At 45.9% G+C, this 15,749-nt stretch overlaps 2 protein-coding genes across 2 annotated transcripts; one reads left to right on the top strand and one right to left on the bottom strand.

Annotated features, from left to right (window-relative positions):
- Nucleotides 1-8,103: 8,103 nt before the first annotated feature.
- mstnb (myostatin b) lies at nucleotides 8,104-10,270 on the bottom strand. Its single transcript, XM_070915217.1, has 3 exons — nucleotides 9,889-10,270; nucleotides 9,267-9,637; nucleotides 8,104-8,484 (listed from the first exon to the last, which is right to left on the bottom strand). Exons 1-3 carry the CDS (start codon nucleotides 10,268-10,270, stop codon nucleotides 8,104-8,106), a joined length of 1,134 nt encoding a protein of 377 aa, XP_070771318.1.
- A 3,638-nt stretch (nucleotides 10,271-13,908) lies between these two features.
- Nucleotides 13,909-14,513, top strand: c11h2orf88 (chromosome 11 C2orf88 homolog). The gene has a single exon (XM_070915353.1). The coding sequence runs from the start codon at nucleotides 14,088-14,090 to the stop codon at nucleotides 14,355-14,357; it is 270 nt and encodes an 89-aa protein (XP_070771454.1). The 5' UTR covers nucleotides 13,909-14,087; the 3' UTR covers nucleotides 14,358-14,513.
- Nucleotides 14,514-15,749: the final 1,236 nt, after the last annotated feature.

Below are 15,749 nucleotides of genomic sequence, written 5' to 3'. Positions count from 1 at the left end.
GTGTGAGCCTACAAACTAAAACAATTAGCAAAAATAGGCTAAAAAATTGGGTGATTTCTCTGAAAAATACAGCCATCAAAGAATCTTTGAATCAGACGCAAACAAAGGTCTTTAAATCTGTCACCAAACCCCAAACACTCACCATCAACACCGAACTTCACAGAAGGACTTAATCAAGCGTCCTAAACCCGTTACCCGTACCATGGTCCATATGGGACCGACTATAAAATCTCTGCTGCATCGAAGTTTTTGTTTTTCAGCTGGTAATTGGTGGCGGTGCCTTGCTGTGACTGTGCACTTTTCTGCCAACCACAGAAGAGCCACTTAGTTGTTTTTATGGGCTTCAGGCACACACTAATGTGATGGGTGTTAAAAAGCCACAGGTTCTCAACTGTTGGAGAATTTACAGCCACACCACATTCAATTTCATGGGTCAAGGGCATCCACAATGGGGCCATCAAGTCTACTCTTTCTAATTTTTAATCACTTGTCGACAATTCCCACAGCAAGTTTTGAAGTTATATTCCAAGACATGCTACTTGGGGGACATTTTAGGTTATGAAGGAAAAGAGGCACTTTGGGTTAGCAGGAGGGAAAAATGCATTTACAATTAAAACTGTGAAATTCAACCTGACATTTCAAATAGTAAATAGCTCAGGGTGTCCAGCTCAAGGAATATCTGCTTTCAAGGAATATCTGCTTCAGCGACGCGCCTGTGGGTCATGTGATGTTTTCAGGCTTCGAGCGAATCAAACCTAGACATAAACACTGTTGATTTTTCAAATAAATATGCCATAAACATACTGAAACATTTTTGAGAGTTGGATTTCCTTCCATATCAATAAATTTCAAGCCTGTGTTCCTGGATTTATCCACCAAGGCCTAATTCTGGAAAGTCCTTGTTGCCGCATGAATGTCACTCAACTGAGCTTCTTGTAAAATTAATTGTGCGCAGTAATCTGTAAAAATGTACCATAAATGTTATTTCTGAGATGTCAAAATTTATCCAGGTCTCTTGACACATACCTGATACTACTCTACATCCGTCTGTGTTAAGAGCATAGGCATATCATCGGGAGACAGGAGGTTTCCATAATCTGCCCTCCCTTAGTGTCCTTGGAGGAACATCTATTCTTCATCACTGTCAACCCTTCGTCCCCGGAGAGACAATGCTTTGCTGCCATGGACCTCGGATGGCTTAGGGCCACATTTTTTGCTCGTCACCTAACCCCTCCTCGCAAACAAACACTGACATTGAGGAATTTTGTAAACATATCTGGAGTGAACACCAAATTTGTCCTGTCTCCAAACCTCCAGCAGCTTTACAAAGTCATTAATCATGTGATAGCTTCCCAGAGGTGACTGTCAGTTTTGGGGTAGGAATAGTGATTCCTCATCCCTAAGTGAAAAAGCAAGCGGAGTGCAGACGGAAAGGATAAATCACTCGAGAAGTGAAGACAGGTAGCATTCAGCAGCTGGCCATCTGGCCCTTATCGTGTCCCAGACTGGCTGATTTTATTGCTTTTCATTGCTTTCCGTAGACCCAAGAGGGATTTTCACAAACAACCTGTCAATCTGGCCTGAGGTGATCATCCTCTGCTGGTTGTTTAAGTGATTACAATGTGCATCTTGAACATCTTGCCCTCATAAGATAAAGTGGCTTCCCAGGGGCACATTGTTAAAGTCAGTGGTCAGATGGACATCGGACACAGTGTGCTATCACCCTGATCAGCGTGTTTTACGCGGAATAAGACATACATCAGTTCCAGTCACTGATTGTTTTGCATGATCTCACGTTAGTGGCAAAACATTAACTCACTGTGGAACATTGTGATTTTCTATCTCTTAATTTGCCACATAAAATTGTTTTTAAGCGAATTTACCTCCTCTGTTAACACATGGGGGAAACCAGGTGATAGTCTGAATAGTTGTCTCCTTAACTATGATTCTGGATCTAATGATAATAATATAATCGTAGTCTATATAATGTAATGATCTAATTTTTTATCAATTTGGATGTTTAAATCGTTATGATAAAGTGCCACATATTATGTTTATAACCTCATATCAACACCCTCAACAGAAACACGTTGCGGGGGTTTGCCCCGGCCAATCAGTGGCCAGTGATGTACCTGTCCCACCAACGTCATCTTCGGTCCACGCAGAAGCTGCGGTAGCGGTTGCAGGGAGTAGTTAACGTTTTTCATGACAATCAAAGAGTTATTTCTTTAAATTGACTTTGACACCATTTTTGTGTCCATTTTTCAGTTGCTATTTTTCATGATTGTAGCTAGTTGTAGCTAGCTAGCTAGCTATGTAGGAAGGTGACATCCTCATTCTTAATCCCGCTTTAAAAGCTCTTGATAGGGTCGGCCGTTTTTCATTACATTTGTTTAGCTGATGCTTTTATCCAAAAGCGATTTACAATAAGTGCATTTCAACCAAAGTGCTACATTTAGATAGACAATAAGAGAGAGAGAAAGGGTTTATTTTATTTGATTTGATGTGCCAAGGTACAGTCTGAACACATGAGTTTTCAGTCCATGACAGTCCTTATGTCAATGGGGAGCTCGTTCCACCATTGTGGAGCCAAGACGCAAATAGTCGCGACTGTGTTGAGTGGTCGCCCCCCCGCTGTGAGGGAGTAGCAAGCCGATTGGCAGTAGCAGAACGTGGTGGACGGGCTGGGGTGTATGTGTTTTTTTGTCAATGGCCAAATCCACAGACCTTTTTAAATCACTTAATAAATCTAAGAGGTGGTCTGGAACCAGGCTATTGTAGAAATGTGTGGAGCAGAAATCATCCATGATTTGAGGATATGGAGGATATAGTTTTGAGTCTCTGACCTGATGGTAGTGATCCACACAACAGCAAGAAACAGGTGGCAGTTTTCTTTGTAAACTGTGCAGGAGAGGCAATAAAAGTCTTTCAGTGCATTATTACTGTGAGCATTGTTTAGTTTTATTTCATGATATCGTCCAACCTTGCGGACACGTTCACTTTAGTCCCTTTGTGGTTTGACAACTTGATCTGTCATCACTCTTGAACCACGTTGTTGTCGAGGAAGACCTTTGCTATAGAGCGATCAGCAGAAACACTTCTCCAGATGGTATGGTTCACACATCTGTTAAAGGGTCCAGATGTTTTTGGATGCACGTGGCAAGCCCCTTCCCTCTCCCCACCCGTTGTCCATGTCCCTGCATCACGTCCAGGACAGGGCATTGCCCTCCTTTGTCCAGATGTGGGGGAAGTCTTTAAAGCCAAATGACATATCTACGATGCCTGCTGTAGATATATAGATATAGTATAAAAAGAAATGATTCTTTTTTAGTCTCTGGACAGTTTAAAGGACATGGTTTCCTATGGTAACGCATTAGCAGTGTCTCTGTTGTAATCATGACGCCGACAGTCTCCAAACATTCATGAATTGTAGTAAACTGGTTGTACCAAGCCTTTAGGCAGAAATAAGCCTCCAGATAGATTGACACAGAGCATATAATAACAGTAGACTCTGCTGATAACCCCTATAAAGCAAGTACACTTCACCAACTTTGACCTTAAGTTTTCTCATGTTTTCACCCGGCTAAGACAAGTTATCTGTTCTAGTCCTTGTTCTTTGACCACAGCCTCTTGGTTCAAGTTCAACTCATCCCCATCCATACATCCCACATTCCTGGAAAGGCCTCTAGAAGCGATACCTCTCTTGAATAGCTGCTATCATCTGTCAGGTGTCTTGACCTGTGGACATTTACCTTCTCTAGAGACCTATTAGACTCTCCTAAAATAAACCTCTTGTATTCTGCTTACTCACAGAAACATGCAGATTAACATGCATTAGATGGCAGGGTTGGTCAGTCCACCGCTGTGGTCCATTGCCATGAAATTTTCTACAGACATTCCTGTTCCCCAAAGGATGAATACTGGTGACTTTGGTGATCCCCTGACATTTCATTTAGTGCCACACATTTTTAGTTTTGGGTTGGATTAGATGTATTGCTGTGAAGTTTGGTGCAGATATCCGTGTTTCCCAAAGGATAAATTCCAATGACTTTGGACTTTCAATATAAACTCCATCTATTATCTATTTTATACCCATTTAATCACAGCAACATTTGTTTGTAAGTCTTTTTCAAAGTACACTGTAAACTCTGGTTTTGGGTCTAGATATGGATATTAGGCTTAATCGTACTAATTCTAGCGATGGTAGCGACATGGCACTCGGTCAGTTGATTGGTTGTCTTGTTCCATTACTTTGGTCCACAGTGAAATATCAAGATAACTATTGGATGGATTGCCATGACATGTGGTACAGATATGCATGGTTCCCAGAGGATGAATTCTCATGACTGTTGATTGAACTGGATTGGTCCAGACATTCACCACAGAACGAATGTTAATAACTGGTCAAAAGTTCGCTTCGCTCAATGATCAAATACAAGCAAACTAATGACATTACCATCAGCCTCAGTTGTACTTTGTGTTTAGCGCTAATTTCCCTTCTTAGCATGCTAACATGCTACAGTAAGATGGTGGCCATGGTAAACATTATACTTTTAGCTGAAAGTTGAGCCGTTGAGTCCACAGTTTGGCCACAACATTTCAAGAACTCAACAACAGTACGTCTTTTTCAGAAACAACATCCTGGTCACTCTGGACAGCCACTCACTGTTGCAGTCTTTACCTTTGGTAAAGAATAGATCCCAATGAAACATGTTGACAGGTTTGTTTATTTTACTTTTTCTGGAGTGTTTTTAAATGTATATTCTTAGTGCTTTGAGCAGAACGAATCTGAAATCTTAGATTCTGAAACAAAACTATGGCTGGAATACACTAAGGATAAGTGGGAAAATGTGGTTTCATCCCCTGGCACCACAATCCATTTTCATCTTATTGTTCAACATTATTCCGCAGCTATATTGCGCATCATTTAATAACCATTAATTAACAAGGACTTGAAGAGGAATACAGGTTCTATCCATTCAAATTCTATTAACTTTACACAACAGGAACCCTGTCCAATAACGGGGTCTCCAGCTGCCTTGGACTACTCCTTTACCCCCTAACATCCTTCTTCCCGTTCTCTCACTCTCACTTCCTCACCTGTCAGAGGTGGAATGTCGCTGGCGGATACAGTCCTCCAGGGTCTGACTCTTGACAGATGCAGCGATGCTCAGTCAAAACGTTTCCCAGCTCCTGTTCGCAAAGTAGCTCGAAACAAGCAGACAGCAGCAAATACTGCAGGACAGAACTGAATGAAATGATGCACCTGGGCGTGATAAACGTCACAGAATCGGAACAGCTCATACTGGTGCAGGCTGTTTACCGCCGTACCTTTTAGCTGAAGTGAAAAGAACAATAAAAGGTTCATTATGTTCAACTTGTTTTACTCTAGTTCTCTCATGTTTATTATCTAAAGAAGAAGAAATGCTCAAACCCTTACATTTAAATAGTCACAAAGTTGTGTAAGATTGGAAACTATGAAAGTTTAACTGACATTCATACATGGGACCTGGGAGCAATGATATTGTCATACTCTTTTTTTCTTCTGCTTCAATTGCTGATTTTCAAGACACGCGTCATTAGTAATAATGTGAAAGGAAACAATTGGAAACTGTTGGAGAGTATTAGACTCATAAAAGGTTCGTGCCCATGTCAAACTGCAGATGGAAACAGCACAGTTGCAGGAACACTTGAGAATAGAGATTACAGATTATAAATTGGTTCTGTCCTGTGCTGTTAATCAAGCTCATGAATTTGGTATTTAACCTTTGCTTTTCCTAAAGAGCGTTCTCTTGTTTACAGATCTTTTCAGACCCCCTCCCCATCACCAGCAAACAGAGAAGGGTAGAGTCTAAAAACCTTCCCCCAGGGAAAAGAAGTTCTGTGGATCCACTCTTCCCGGAGCCTGCTCTCTGCTGTGGCCGATCGTCATGGCAGCTTTCCAGCTCTCAGCAGGAAAGGAAGTGGCTCTCGGGGGTAGTGCTCAATTCGCCCTCTACTGGGCGGAAGTCAAGCCTCAATGAGGCCGTCAGTCGAATAGGTCATGCTGTCAGAGCGCACCAGAGTTCACATCCTCTCATTAGACTGCAATACTTTCAACATCCCTTCACTGGAAAAAAGCAAAGTCAGGGAAGTTGGGCTGAATTACGCTCGTGATAAAACAGGCTTATGGTGATGGGATTGTGCAAGTGTAGTCAGGTAGACAGAGTACGTGTGTGTGTGTGTGTGGAGAAAAGTAATGACAACACACACCAATGCACCCAGCGCACACACACTCTCCGACATTGCCCGTGAAACTTATCAGTTTACACCATGTGTTGAAGACAAAGATTCTCAGCTGCTGAGGCGTGAAACGGGGCTGCGATGTTCACGTTCAGGTTGTTGTGTTTTGCTACTGAAACATGAAGTTTGGGTCTGTGAGTCTGCAGAATGACACTAAGCTACCTCTGAAGCAGCCTTATTCTTACGACAGACTGCAGTGGAATTGTTTCATGGTTGAAATGTGTTGATTTCAAATCGTGTAGGATTTGGAAGTTGAATCCAAGAAGATCCTCCACATGTTCCAAGAATTTACACGAGTCTGAATTACAACTGAAAATCCCTTGAATGCTACAGTGTCGCCTTAAAGCTTCAGATTTATAGAAAATGAGCACACTTATGATTGCGCTTCTTGTGACGTGCAATCGGTAGAACATAACTGCAGAAACAAACTACTCAAATAAGCAGAACTCAACAAACAAGCTAGAAACTTTATTTGTTAAAACAAGTATATAGAGTTGCTGTATTACATCTTTTCTCTTGCTAGATTGTGGTTTTATACATTTACCAACAGTGGTTTAGAAAGGCAACTCCTAATGGAAACAATGGCATATGTATACAATACAAATTAGCAAACATATCAAAATCAGTTTTTACAACTTTTGTAGCAACCAATTCTTTCTATTGGTGTGCCATAGTGCAAACTGTGTTGTTTGTAAGACAGAGTTTAAGCATGATCTCAACATTCATACATTTCGACAATCCATTTTCTCTGTCTTAAACACATTTTTCATTTGTAGGCTGCATTCATTGTGCCTTCAGTTCAAGTCCTTCTGTCCAGTAATGTGAATTTACAATCAGAATAATTCAAGTGTATCGGGCAGGTCAGGCTGTTTAGTTGGATAGTGAAGTTTACGACTGAGCCAGAACGCTCCTCGGTCAGGTATGTCGCTGCGTCTATGTGTGGAGTACATGGAGACCTGTCAAGACCTAAAGTGGTACTTCACCCTGGTGGAACGCTTTTGTGTCAGGAGTGCTCGACCAGCGCGTCACCACCTACACGCGGGATTTTATTCACAAGCCCTCAGTATGGTTAATCACGAAACAAAATTCAAACTTGTGTAGTGTGTGTTTTATAAATGGCAGTAATAAAGTGGGGGTGACTCAGGGTTTGCCTCGCAGCCGGTTTTCATCTTTTCTTATGAACCTGTGCACTAAAACATGTTCCACCAGTGTGAAATGTCACTCTAAAGAGTCTCCATTTGTGTTTTTCCAAGCCCTTTCAAAAAGTCCTTGAGGATTCCTGGTTTCACTCTGAAAACATAACTTGAAAAATGATTATCACAGACATATAGCTTAGCAAAAAGTGTAGTAGCTTGTATGTTGGCTACGAGTGGAGTGGAGTAGATGGCGTACGAGTATAATTTGTCGGCGCGTTTGAATAAATGGACAGAGCACAGAACACCGAGACAAAGGGAAAAACAAAAAGTTTTTGGATAACTTTGATAATGTCTGTCTACATTCACTCCAAGGTCCAGCGTGTGTGTGTGTGTGTGTGTGTGTGTGTGTGTGTGTGTGTGTTCCTGCATCCATCTGACTTCACGCCTCTACGGCTAAGGTTTCACTGCAGGAAAGAAAAGTAAGAGCTATGCCGGTTGTGAAAGCGCTGCCCTGCGGGAAGGTCGGGCTGTTTGTGGCCTCTACTCTGGTTCTATTGCACCGTGTTCTGCGGGAAAGCACTGGAACTGGTGGATTGGTTGTGTCAAAAAGTCTGAATTCAGAGGCCCGGGCTGAGCCACAGCCCCTCCGTCCTCCCCTCCCTCTCGCCTGGCTCTCCGTCCCAACTCAAGAGCATCCACAACGGTCCACCACCATGGAAGGGATCTTGCCATAGATGATCTGCTCTTTTCGGTTAAAGTAGAGCATGTTGATGGGCGACATCTTGGTGGGGGTACAGCAGGGGCCTGCGGTCCCTCTGGGGTTGGCCTTGTTCACCAGGTGGGTGTGCGGGTACTTCTGCAAGTGCATGTACTCACACTCCCCGGAGCAATAGTTGGCCTTGTAGCGCTTTGGGGCAATAATCCAGTCCCAGCCAAAGTCTTCAAAGTCCACTGTGAGCGGATAGCGGCAGCACCGGGACTCTGGAGAGTTCTCGTCACAGTCCAGGCCCGAGTCTCTCCTGGCACGCTTGGGGCCCTCTGAGATCTTCACCTCCATGAACGGTTGCTGCAATGACAGAGCGCGCGTGAAAACTTTGAAAATAGCTGGTTTGCAAGAAGAGGCGGATGACAGCACTCAGTTTACATCTTTTAATCCGGTGCCCTCGACCTTTGGCAGCTGGTTTTCAAACACGGCATGATAATATTATGAAACTCTGAGTTTTAAAGAAATTAAATCATCCGACGGTTGGTTAACCACAGCCGTCTAGGCATTCTAATTGCCTCAGAGCCCGATGCCAGTATTTGAGCCGCATGACAAGTGTTTGTCATTGATAGTAGCAGTGTGTGTGTGTGTGTGTGTGTGTGTGTGTGCAGGCAATTACTCTGATTTACACAGTCACACAGAATACTTTAAGGAATGTGGGGCAGGTGAACTTTTATGTAATCAAGCAATAAGATTTGGGGTTATTGTGGACCGGGCATCTGTCCAAATGCAGGTGTGCACCTACATGGAGTCTGTGTTGATTAACAGCTTTCAGAGGTCTTAAATCTTGATTCCCTCCTCCAGCAGTGAAATGCAGGAATGTTTAACCACCTGCTGGCTCTGCAAAGCCTCTCTGCACAAAGTTAAGACCTCAGGACAGCACAATAGAGAATCCAAAAATGCTTTTTGGAGCCTAATTAGAAACTGGACATGTAAGAAATATGTTTTGTTTCTCACAGGATGGATCTGTGGTCATATCGATGCGGACAGGAGTCCCGCAGCTGCAGCAGTAAACACTATTCACTCCTGATGAAATAAACTGCCAGTTATCACTTAATGTAAAAAAGAATAAAGGTTCAGCTCACCAGTCCTTCCTCTCCAGGCTCAGCGGAGGTCACGGCCAAGTCATTTCCCCTCGAATCGAAGGCGTTAATCTCGATGCCCCAGTTGGTCTCCGGCTGCCGCAGCCACACAGTCAACACTTGTTTGACGTCTATACTTTGCCAAGAGCTGGCCCCGGCATTCACGTCGATCTTCAGGGAGCGGATGCGTATGTGTCTGCTCCCGTCCGTGACCGGCATCAGGCGGGAGATTTGCAGGAACACAGTGGTCGCCTCATCCGCCGGGCGCAGATGCACCCAGAGCTGAGCCCGGACTATGCGGTTGGCTTGAAACTTTTGAGTAAAAGAGAAAAAGCAGCACTTTGGCTCCCCATCCACCTGGACGACGGCCTCGGCTGGAGAGAGACAGAGAAAGAACAGGTTCTCTATGTTCTCTAAACACTGACCATGTGCGATTGAAAGTCACAGACAGAAATAAACTGGTGTAAACAAACATCCCCGACACGACCGCGCGCGCTGACCGACCCACACGCCGTTTTAAACCGAGGTAATGTTGGTCTACTGATAGCGTCTCCCGCGCGCTCTGCCCCGTGCGTAAAAGGCGTCCTTCTCGTCGTGCATAAAACAAAGCGAAATAAAAACTTACGTTCAGTGGCCATCATCATTATCGTCTCCGTGATGGCGTGCTCATCGTCCTCCTCCATAACCACATCCTTGTTGTCATCGCCCAGCACGTCGTACTGGTCGAGAAGCTGCTGCAGCGGCGGCGCTTTGGGCAGGAGCTGCTTCACTACGTCTCGGCTGATGTTAGGAGCTTCTTTCATTCGCAGCTTGCTCAGAATCTGAGACTTTATGGCGTTCAATCGCATAGTTTTAATCTGCTGCCGGACCTCGCAGGTGGCGCACTGCTCCGTGTCCTCCGGGCTGGTGGCGGAGGGCTGCTGCTGGTGCGCCTCTTGGCCACTCAAAACGACGGGACCCAAAGCAATCAGCAAGCCAAGATAGAGCACAATCTGAGACAGATGCATTGTCTCTAAGGCGTGGAGTTGACAAAAAGATCCCTCGGTGTGTGCTGGACCCGATGCGCGGCTGGACTGGGTTTGGATTAATGTCCCTCACTGATAGGCATCATACTTTATTAGCGCACACCTTTTTATACTCCAACTTTAGCCTCTTTTGTGTCGTCAAAAACTATGATTGGCTGGACAGGCAACAATGAATTTTAACCGACTGACATGAAAACTTTTTTTCGTTGTCAAACCATAACGGGACGGAGACTGTGAGCATGTGCTGAACGCGTCCACAGATGGATAAATTCACTTTTCATGCGGTGGCTGCGCACAGAGGGCAGGGGCGTAATATGTACCCTTCTGATGCGCCTCAAGTTATATCACCCCAGATTAAAAGTGTAGCCCATTAGTGCGCATTATGGAGGACATCGAGGCGGGAGTTTGTGCTGTGAATACGTTTTGTTTCCAAAGAATTCAAAATAAACAGTTTTTTGTCAGATTTGCGTTTTTAACGATAAACTCATCAAACATGACTTGTCTTAGATGACAGGCACGTGGATGCAACTGCGTCCGCCTGGTTGTGGAGACACATTCCCTCCATCCAAAGATAAAGAGTTACAGCTTTATCCAGTGCAAGTCAAGTCCCTCTCTAGGTGTCGCCTGTTCAGACCAGGTTCCCGTCTGAGCAGCTGATTATCGGTGCATCGATCCCTGTACAGGAGTGCAAAACAAATCTGCACATTTAAAGAAAATCCTTAGTCCAGGACTTAGTCCAAATCCCTCTTGGTGAAACCTGGTTGCAGCGCGTGAGAGGATGGTGCCACCGTGTGGCCGGGTCACGTCACTCACATCCTGAAACGCCATCATCTGCAGAGCAGCAGCGACATGGCGACCCGAGAGATTCCCAGGACGACTTGAAAGGAAAAGGATCGGGGAGAGATGTGGCCGTGAACCTAACACGTCCGGGTGCATTCAGTGTCAACACACCTCCCTCCAGTGTGACATGGATGCATGGCAGCATGAAAAGATTGAACACTCCACTAATTATTACCCTAATCGGGTCTGAATTATAAAAACAAATCATAAAGCAGGACATTAATAGCATCATTACGGAATAAGAGCACGCGTGTTGGATACCAACATAGATATATTTATATTAGCTTCATGTTTATGACAAACTGCTGAGTTATTATAATATTACTTAGGTGGGAAAGTACATATTGTCATCATAATACTTATTAAAAGGTGGGTGCTAATATGACTTATGTTAAAGACGATTCCCACCAGGAAAAGAGAAGAATGAGGAATAATTATAAGACACTAAGTCAAACTTCTGACCTCTGACTCTCAAAGCCCACCTGTCCAGGAGGCCGTTGTTGCTGAGTTGTGATTGGTTGTTGAATTGATTGTCATGTTGTTCCGCTAACCACGAGGCGGCGCCGCTGCTGTGCGCAGGTAGAAAACACGTGAGACACTTTGGCCCTGGGAGCGTCCGTTGTGTCGCTGCGGGAGGCGGGAGGTGTTCAGTCCGGCCTTCCTGTTGCTGATGAGCGGTTTATGTTCCTGGTTGTGGTTGAACTGTTTCAGGCTGTTCTTCCTCACTTTGACAGATCATTTAGTGACAGTAGATGATCATTTCTATTTACCGTTTGTCACAGATGCTCCATATTCCCTTTGTATTTTATTCCAGAGCCACACACACACACACACACACATCCATTATTTCACACATGTAATGTATGGCAACAATAAAGGAAGGGGTCCGAGTGGAAATATAACAGTAGGCTGACTGTCAGCTTTGAACGCCCTGTTGGATTCACACTGTGTGCTGGTGAACACGCAGTGAGCCTGAGACAGTCGTGAATGTGTCAGTGACGTTTCAGTTACCTTGACAGGTTGTTCTGCTGCACAATGAGTACTTTTACTGTGGATACTGTGAAGTACATTTAGCTGATAATACCTGCTTTGCACGAGGAGTAATAGTAGTAAATAATCTGAATCATTTCACCACTGATGAAAACACGCGGAACACCACTTTGGTGATTTTAGCGCACGTTTTTCCACCGCAGCGTTTCTCGCTGTCGCCGCCAGGTGTCAGTGTTGCGCCATCCCGCCACGCCGCCGTCAGTGCGCAGCGCCGGTGTCCTCGCGCTCCTCCTGAGCACCGCTGCAGCTCGGTAATTGCCGTGGAGAGCTGAAGTCAGTCCAGACCCGGGATTGCGTCTCTGCTGAGGAGCTCCAGTCGGCGTTGACCGACGTGAAGGCAGCAGGGAAGCCGTCTGCTCCACCGGCCTGGGATTTTACCCCCCCGTCCCCCCCACCACCACCACCATCCTCAGAGATTAATCTGAATCCTGGTGCGGAGATCTTCATCCTGCAGGAACCAAACCGGCGGGCAGCAACTTGGGAGATCGTTTTGTTTCCTCACACGTTGCACACAATCAGCAGCGTTCAAGTTGGAATGGGATGTTGTTGGAGGAGCTGCGGGGAGGGCGACACCACATGATGTCCGGATTCCTATCCATGTGAACGACCTTGGTTTATTTCTTCTGTCGCCGGATTATTTCTTCTTTTTCTTTGGTGGAATGGAGAGAAGCCTGACGCTGCTGGCACACTCTGTTAAAAGTATGTACGGCAGTAAAAGTATTCATTTGAATCTCCTGTTTGCACAGAGATGTCCATTGAGGCTGTGTTGTTCAAATAAATCATCATCAGGTTTAATCCAAACCCCATATGTGTGTGTGTGTGTGTGCATGACAGCTAAAGGATGCTCTCACAGTTTGGTGCACATTAACACTCGTTTACCAGCATTTAAGCTCATTATGGTGACATCAGCTGTGGATTTAGTGACAGTGCAGACTCCTGCGTTGACGCCGGGCACCTCCAAATGTTGTTTTACTCACAGGGAGACTCCCCGCTCTGCATCAATCATTCATGGCCGGCCTGCCTGCTGTGTAGACTCCAGCATGCAGCTTTCTGAATGGAGCACATGTTTGCTGTGCGCCAAGGCCTGTAGTCGTAGAGAAGGAGCTGTCAGTGTGAATCAGGCTGCGAGGGCTCGGTTAGTGGAACAGATGGGAGACACAGGCTTTCAACAAAACAGCATCAGTGCACTCCGGCCAGAGACAGACAATCCCCGTGTCATGCAATACAAAATAGGCCGAGGGATTGAGTCATAAAACACTCTGAGATAGAGGAAGGGGGGGGGGGGGGGGGTGAATGACTAACACGCTTGACGTGCAGAGGAGCAGAGTGCGTTTAAAAGTGACCCTACAGAGGTGCCACGTAGAGGCCTTGACCTCGAGCCGGGGTCACGTAGCTGCCACTGCTACCGTGAAAATCGTCCACAATCCTTTCCTCGTTTCCGCCATCTGGTATTTTTTTTAGGCCGCCTCTGATGGAAAATAAATCACTGACATCCTCCCCCTGTCTCTCTCCACTCTCTTTCTCTCTGCAGTTGAGGAAGGGATGAGTTCTAGTCCTCAAGGGAGCAGGACCGACTGTTTCAACGCCGCCAGACCCACTCAGGGATGGGCCTCTTAGCCGGTCGCCCCCAAGCGCCCACTTAATCGCCACCCTCCGCTGTGTAATACTGACCGTCACACATGTTGGCACTCATGGATGAGAGTGGGAGCGGATGACAGGAGCGCAAAGGCGACTGCAGCAGCGAGAAGCCGAGGGGAAGCACGGAGTTGCTTCTGGGACGTGCTGACCGCTCACTTCCTGGATCAAAATGAAAACGTTGGCGTTGGAAATCTAACCAAAAGACTCTCGCACCCTACTGCCACCGCACACCTCCCACCCTAAAGTAAATCAATGCTACATCCTCCAGAGTATGGGGTGCGTCAAATCCAAGAGGAGCGACTCTGCAGCCCAAAATGCCAACTCGACAGAGAAGGCGGAAGCCAAGGGGTCGAGGGGCGAGAAAGCCTACTTGGTCCACTCGGAGATGGACTCGGCGGAGAGCTCCCCTCAGGTCAACCCGGTGCTGCTGGAGTACGCCCAGAGGCTCTCCGAGGAGATCGTGGCCCGGGCCGTGCAGCAGTGGGTGGAGGTGGACCGCCGCTACAGCGACATCCCCTATATTGAATGTGACGTGCCATGACATGGGAAGGGGCGTCCCAGGGGACAGACAGGGATCCTGGAGGTTCTACATGTGATTAAACAAGGCCGACGATCTCGAACACCTTCATTCAGAATGAATCCTTCAAGCATCTACCTGCTGTGAGCAGGAGTATGAGTGAGCTGTCAGTAATTCAGTTTTGACCTACTTTTGGATTGGATTATACTTGGATTGAGCCTAAAAAGCCTCCTCCGAAGCCACCAAAGCACTCTGATCCCGTCCACGTTCCTGTGATTATCTGCGTCAAAGCTGGAGTGTCTTCAGTTGGATATCATCCTTCTCGGACCTTATTTGTCCCGTCTCTCAGTAGGTGTCGGCTCTCTGGACGCAAAGCAAGAAATCCTGTCAGATACTGCCTGGAATCCTAACGGCCCTCCTTGCCAGTGAAAGTCTACCCCGTCCATCGATGCCGCCCCAGGGGCCAAGATTGTCTCCTCTTACAGTGGGAGTTATTAATAGATCCCTTCATTTGGTATCAACTGGTATCATCAGGTCAGAAACACACCCAGCTGTCCGGCTCCTTCTGGTCTGAAGTTCTCCCTTAATGGCCTCCCTGGAGACCCTGTGGCTGAGCCGTGACGAGGAGCATCTTCCTCAGCTCTACTTATCTCACTGCCATTAGGCAACCTGGACCGCAGCCCCCCCCCCCCCCCCCCCCCATCCAGCAGCCAGGGTCCTCAAAAATGGGTCCAGGAAATGATGTGTACAAATGATGTATTTCCTGTCGTAGTGTTTGGGAACTTTGACATTTGGACCCAGATCACCGGGGACCTTCTGGTCTCTCAGCCAAAATGAGAAAGGATTGACACACTTTTCAAAAAGGGATTTGGCTTCATTGACAGAACTGGAGCTGAAAAAACAAAACAAAACAGGAAAAAAAAGCACTTTTTGGTGTTGGGTTTTGGCTTAAATGTTGTAGGCCTAGTTTTTTTGTCAACATTGTGTCATTGTGTCAACGCCTGACCGAGAAATACTGCCATCTGCCCCGTAGAGGACAACAGCACAAATATGCAAACCTCGAAACCCATGGCATTTCAATCCAGTATATATATGACTTCTTAATATAGCGTGGTGCTGCCCCATACCAGGGGACAGAGTAGATATATTTGGAATAGAGGTTCACACCCGCCAAAGTCCTTAATGAATGTTAATATGAGCCCAACACAGTAAAGGTGAATTGTTTTATACCGTATGATTTATATCAGAGGGGACGTTATACAGGTCTGGTCTTTGTCCACCGGACAGAGGGGCAGCGTAGCTGCAGGCCGCGGTATAACCGCTTCAAACAGGTACTCTAACTGATGTCATTGGGATTTGCCCAAAAGTCAAGTCACATTGCGAGCTAGGCCCCACTGAAGAGCATCAGTGAGACAC

The sequence above is a fragment of the Enoplosus armatus genome, chromosome 11 (assembly GCF_043641665.1).
Source record: "Enoplosus armatus isolate fEnoArm2 chromosome 11, fEnoArm2.hap1, whole genome shotgun sequence".
NCBI classification, from domain to species: Eukaryota; Metazoa; Chordata; class Actinopteri; order Centrarchiformes; family Enoplosidae; genus Enoplosus; species Enoplosus armatus.
The sequence above is the reverse complement of the archived record's forward strand: the minus strand, read 5'-3'. Positions and strand labels throughout refer to the sequence as shown.

Excerpts from the sequence above, each read along its gene's own strand:
- mstnb (XM_070915217.1), bottom strand. The coding sequence starts at position 10,270 with ATGCATCTGTCTCAGATTGTGCTCTATCTTGGCTTGCTGATTGCTTTG. Across the intron at positions 9,638-9,888 it reads AATGATGATGGCCACTGAAC|CCGAGGCCGTCGTCCAGGTG; the intron begins GTAAGTTTTTAT and ends GTCTCTCTCCAG. Across the intron at positions 8,485-9,266 it reads AGCCTGGAGAGGAAGGACTG|CAACCGTTCATGGAGGTGAA; the intron begins GTGAGCTGAACC and ends CTGTCATTGCAG.
- c11h2orf88 (XM_070915353.1), top strand. The coding sequence starts at position 14,088 with ATGGGGTGCGTCAAATCCAAGAGGAGCGACTCTGCAGCCCAAAATGCC.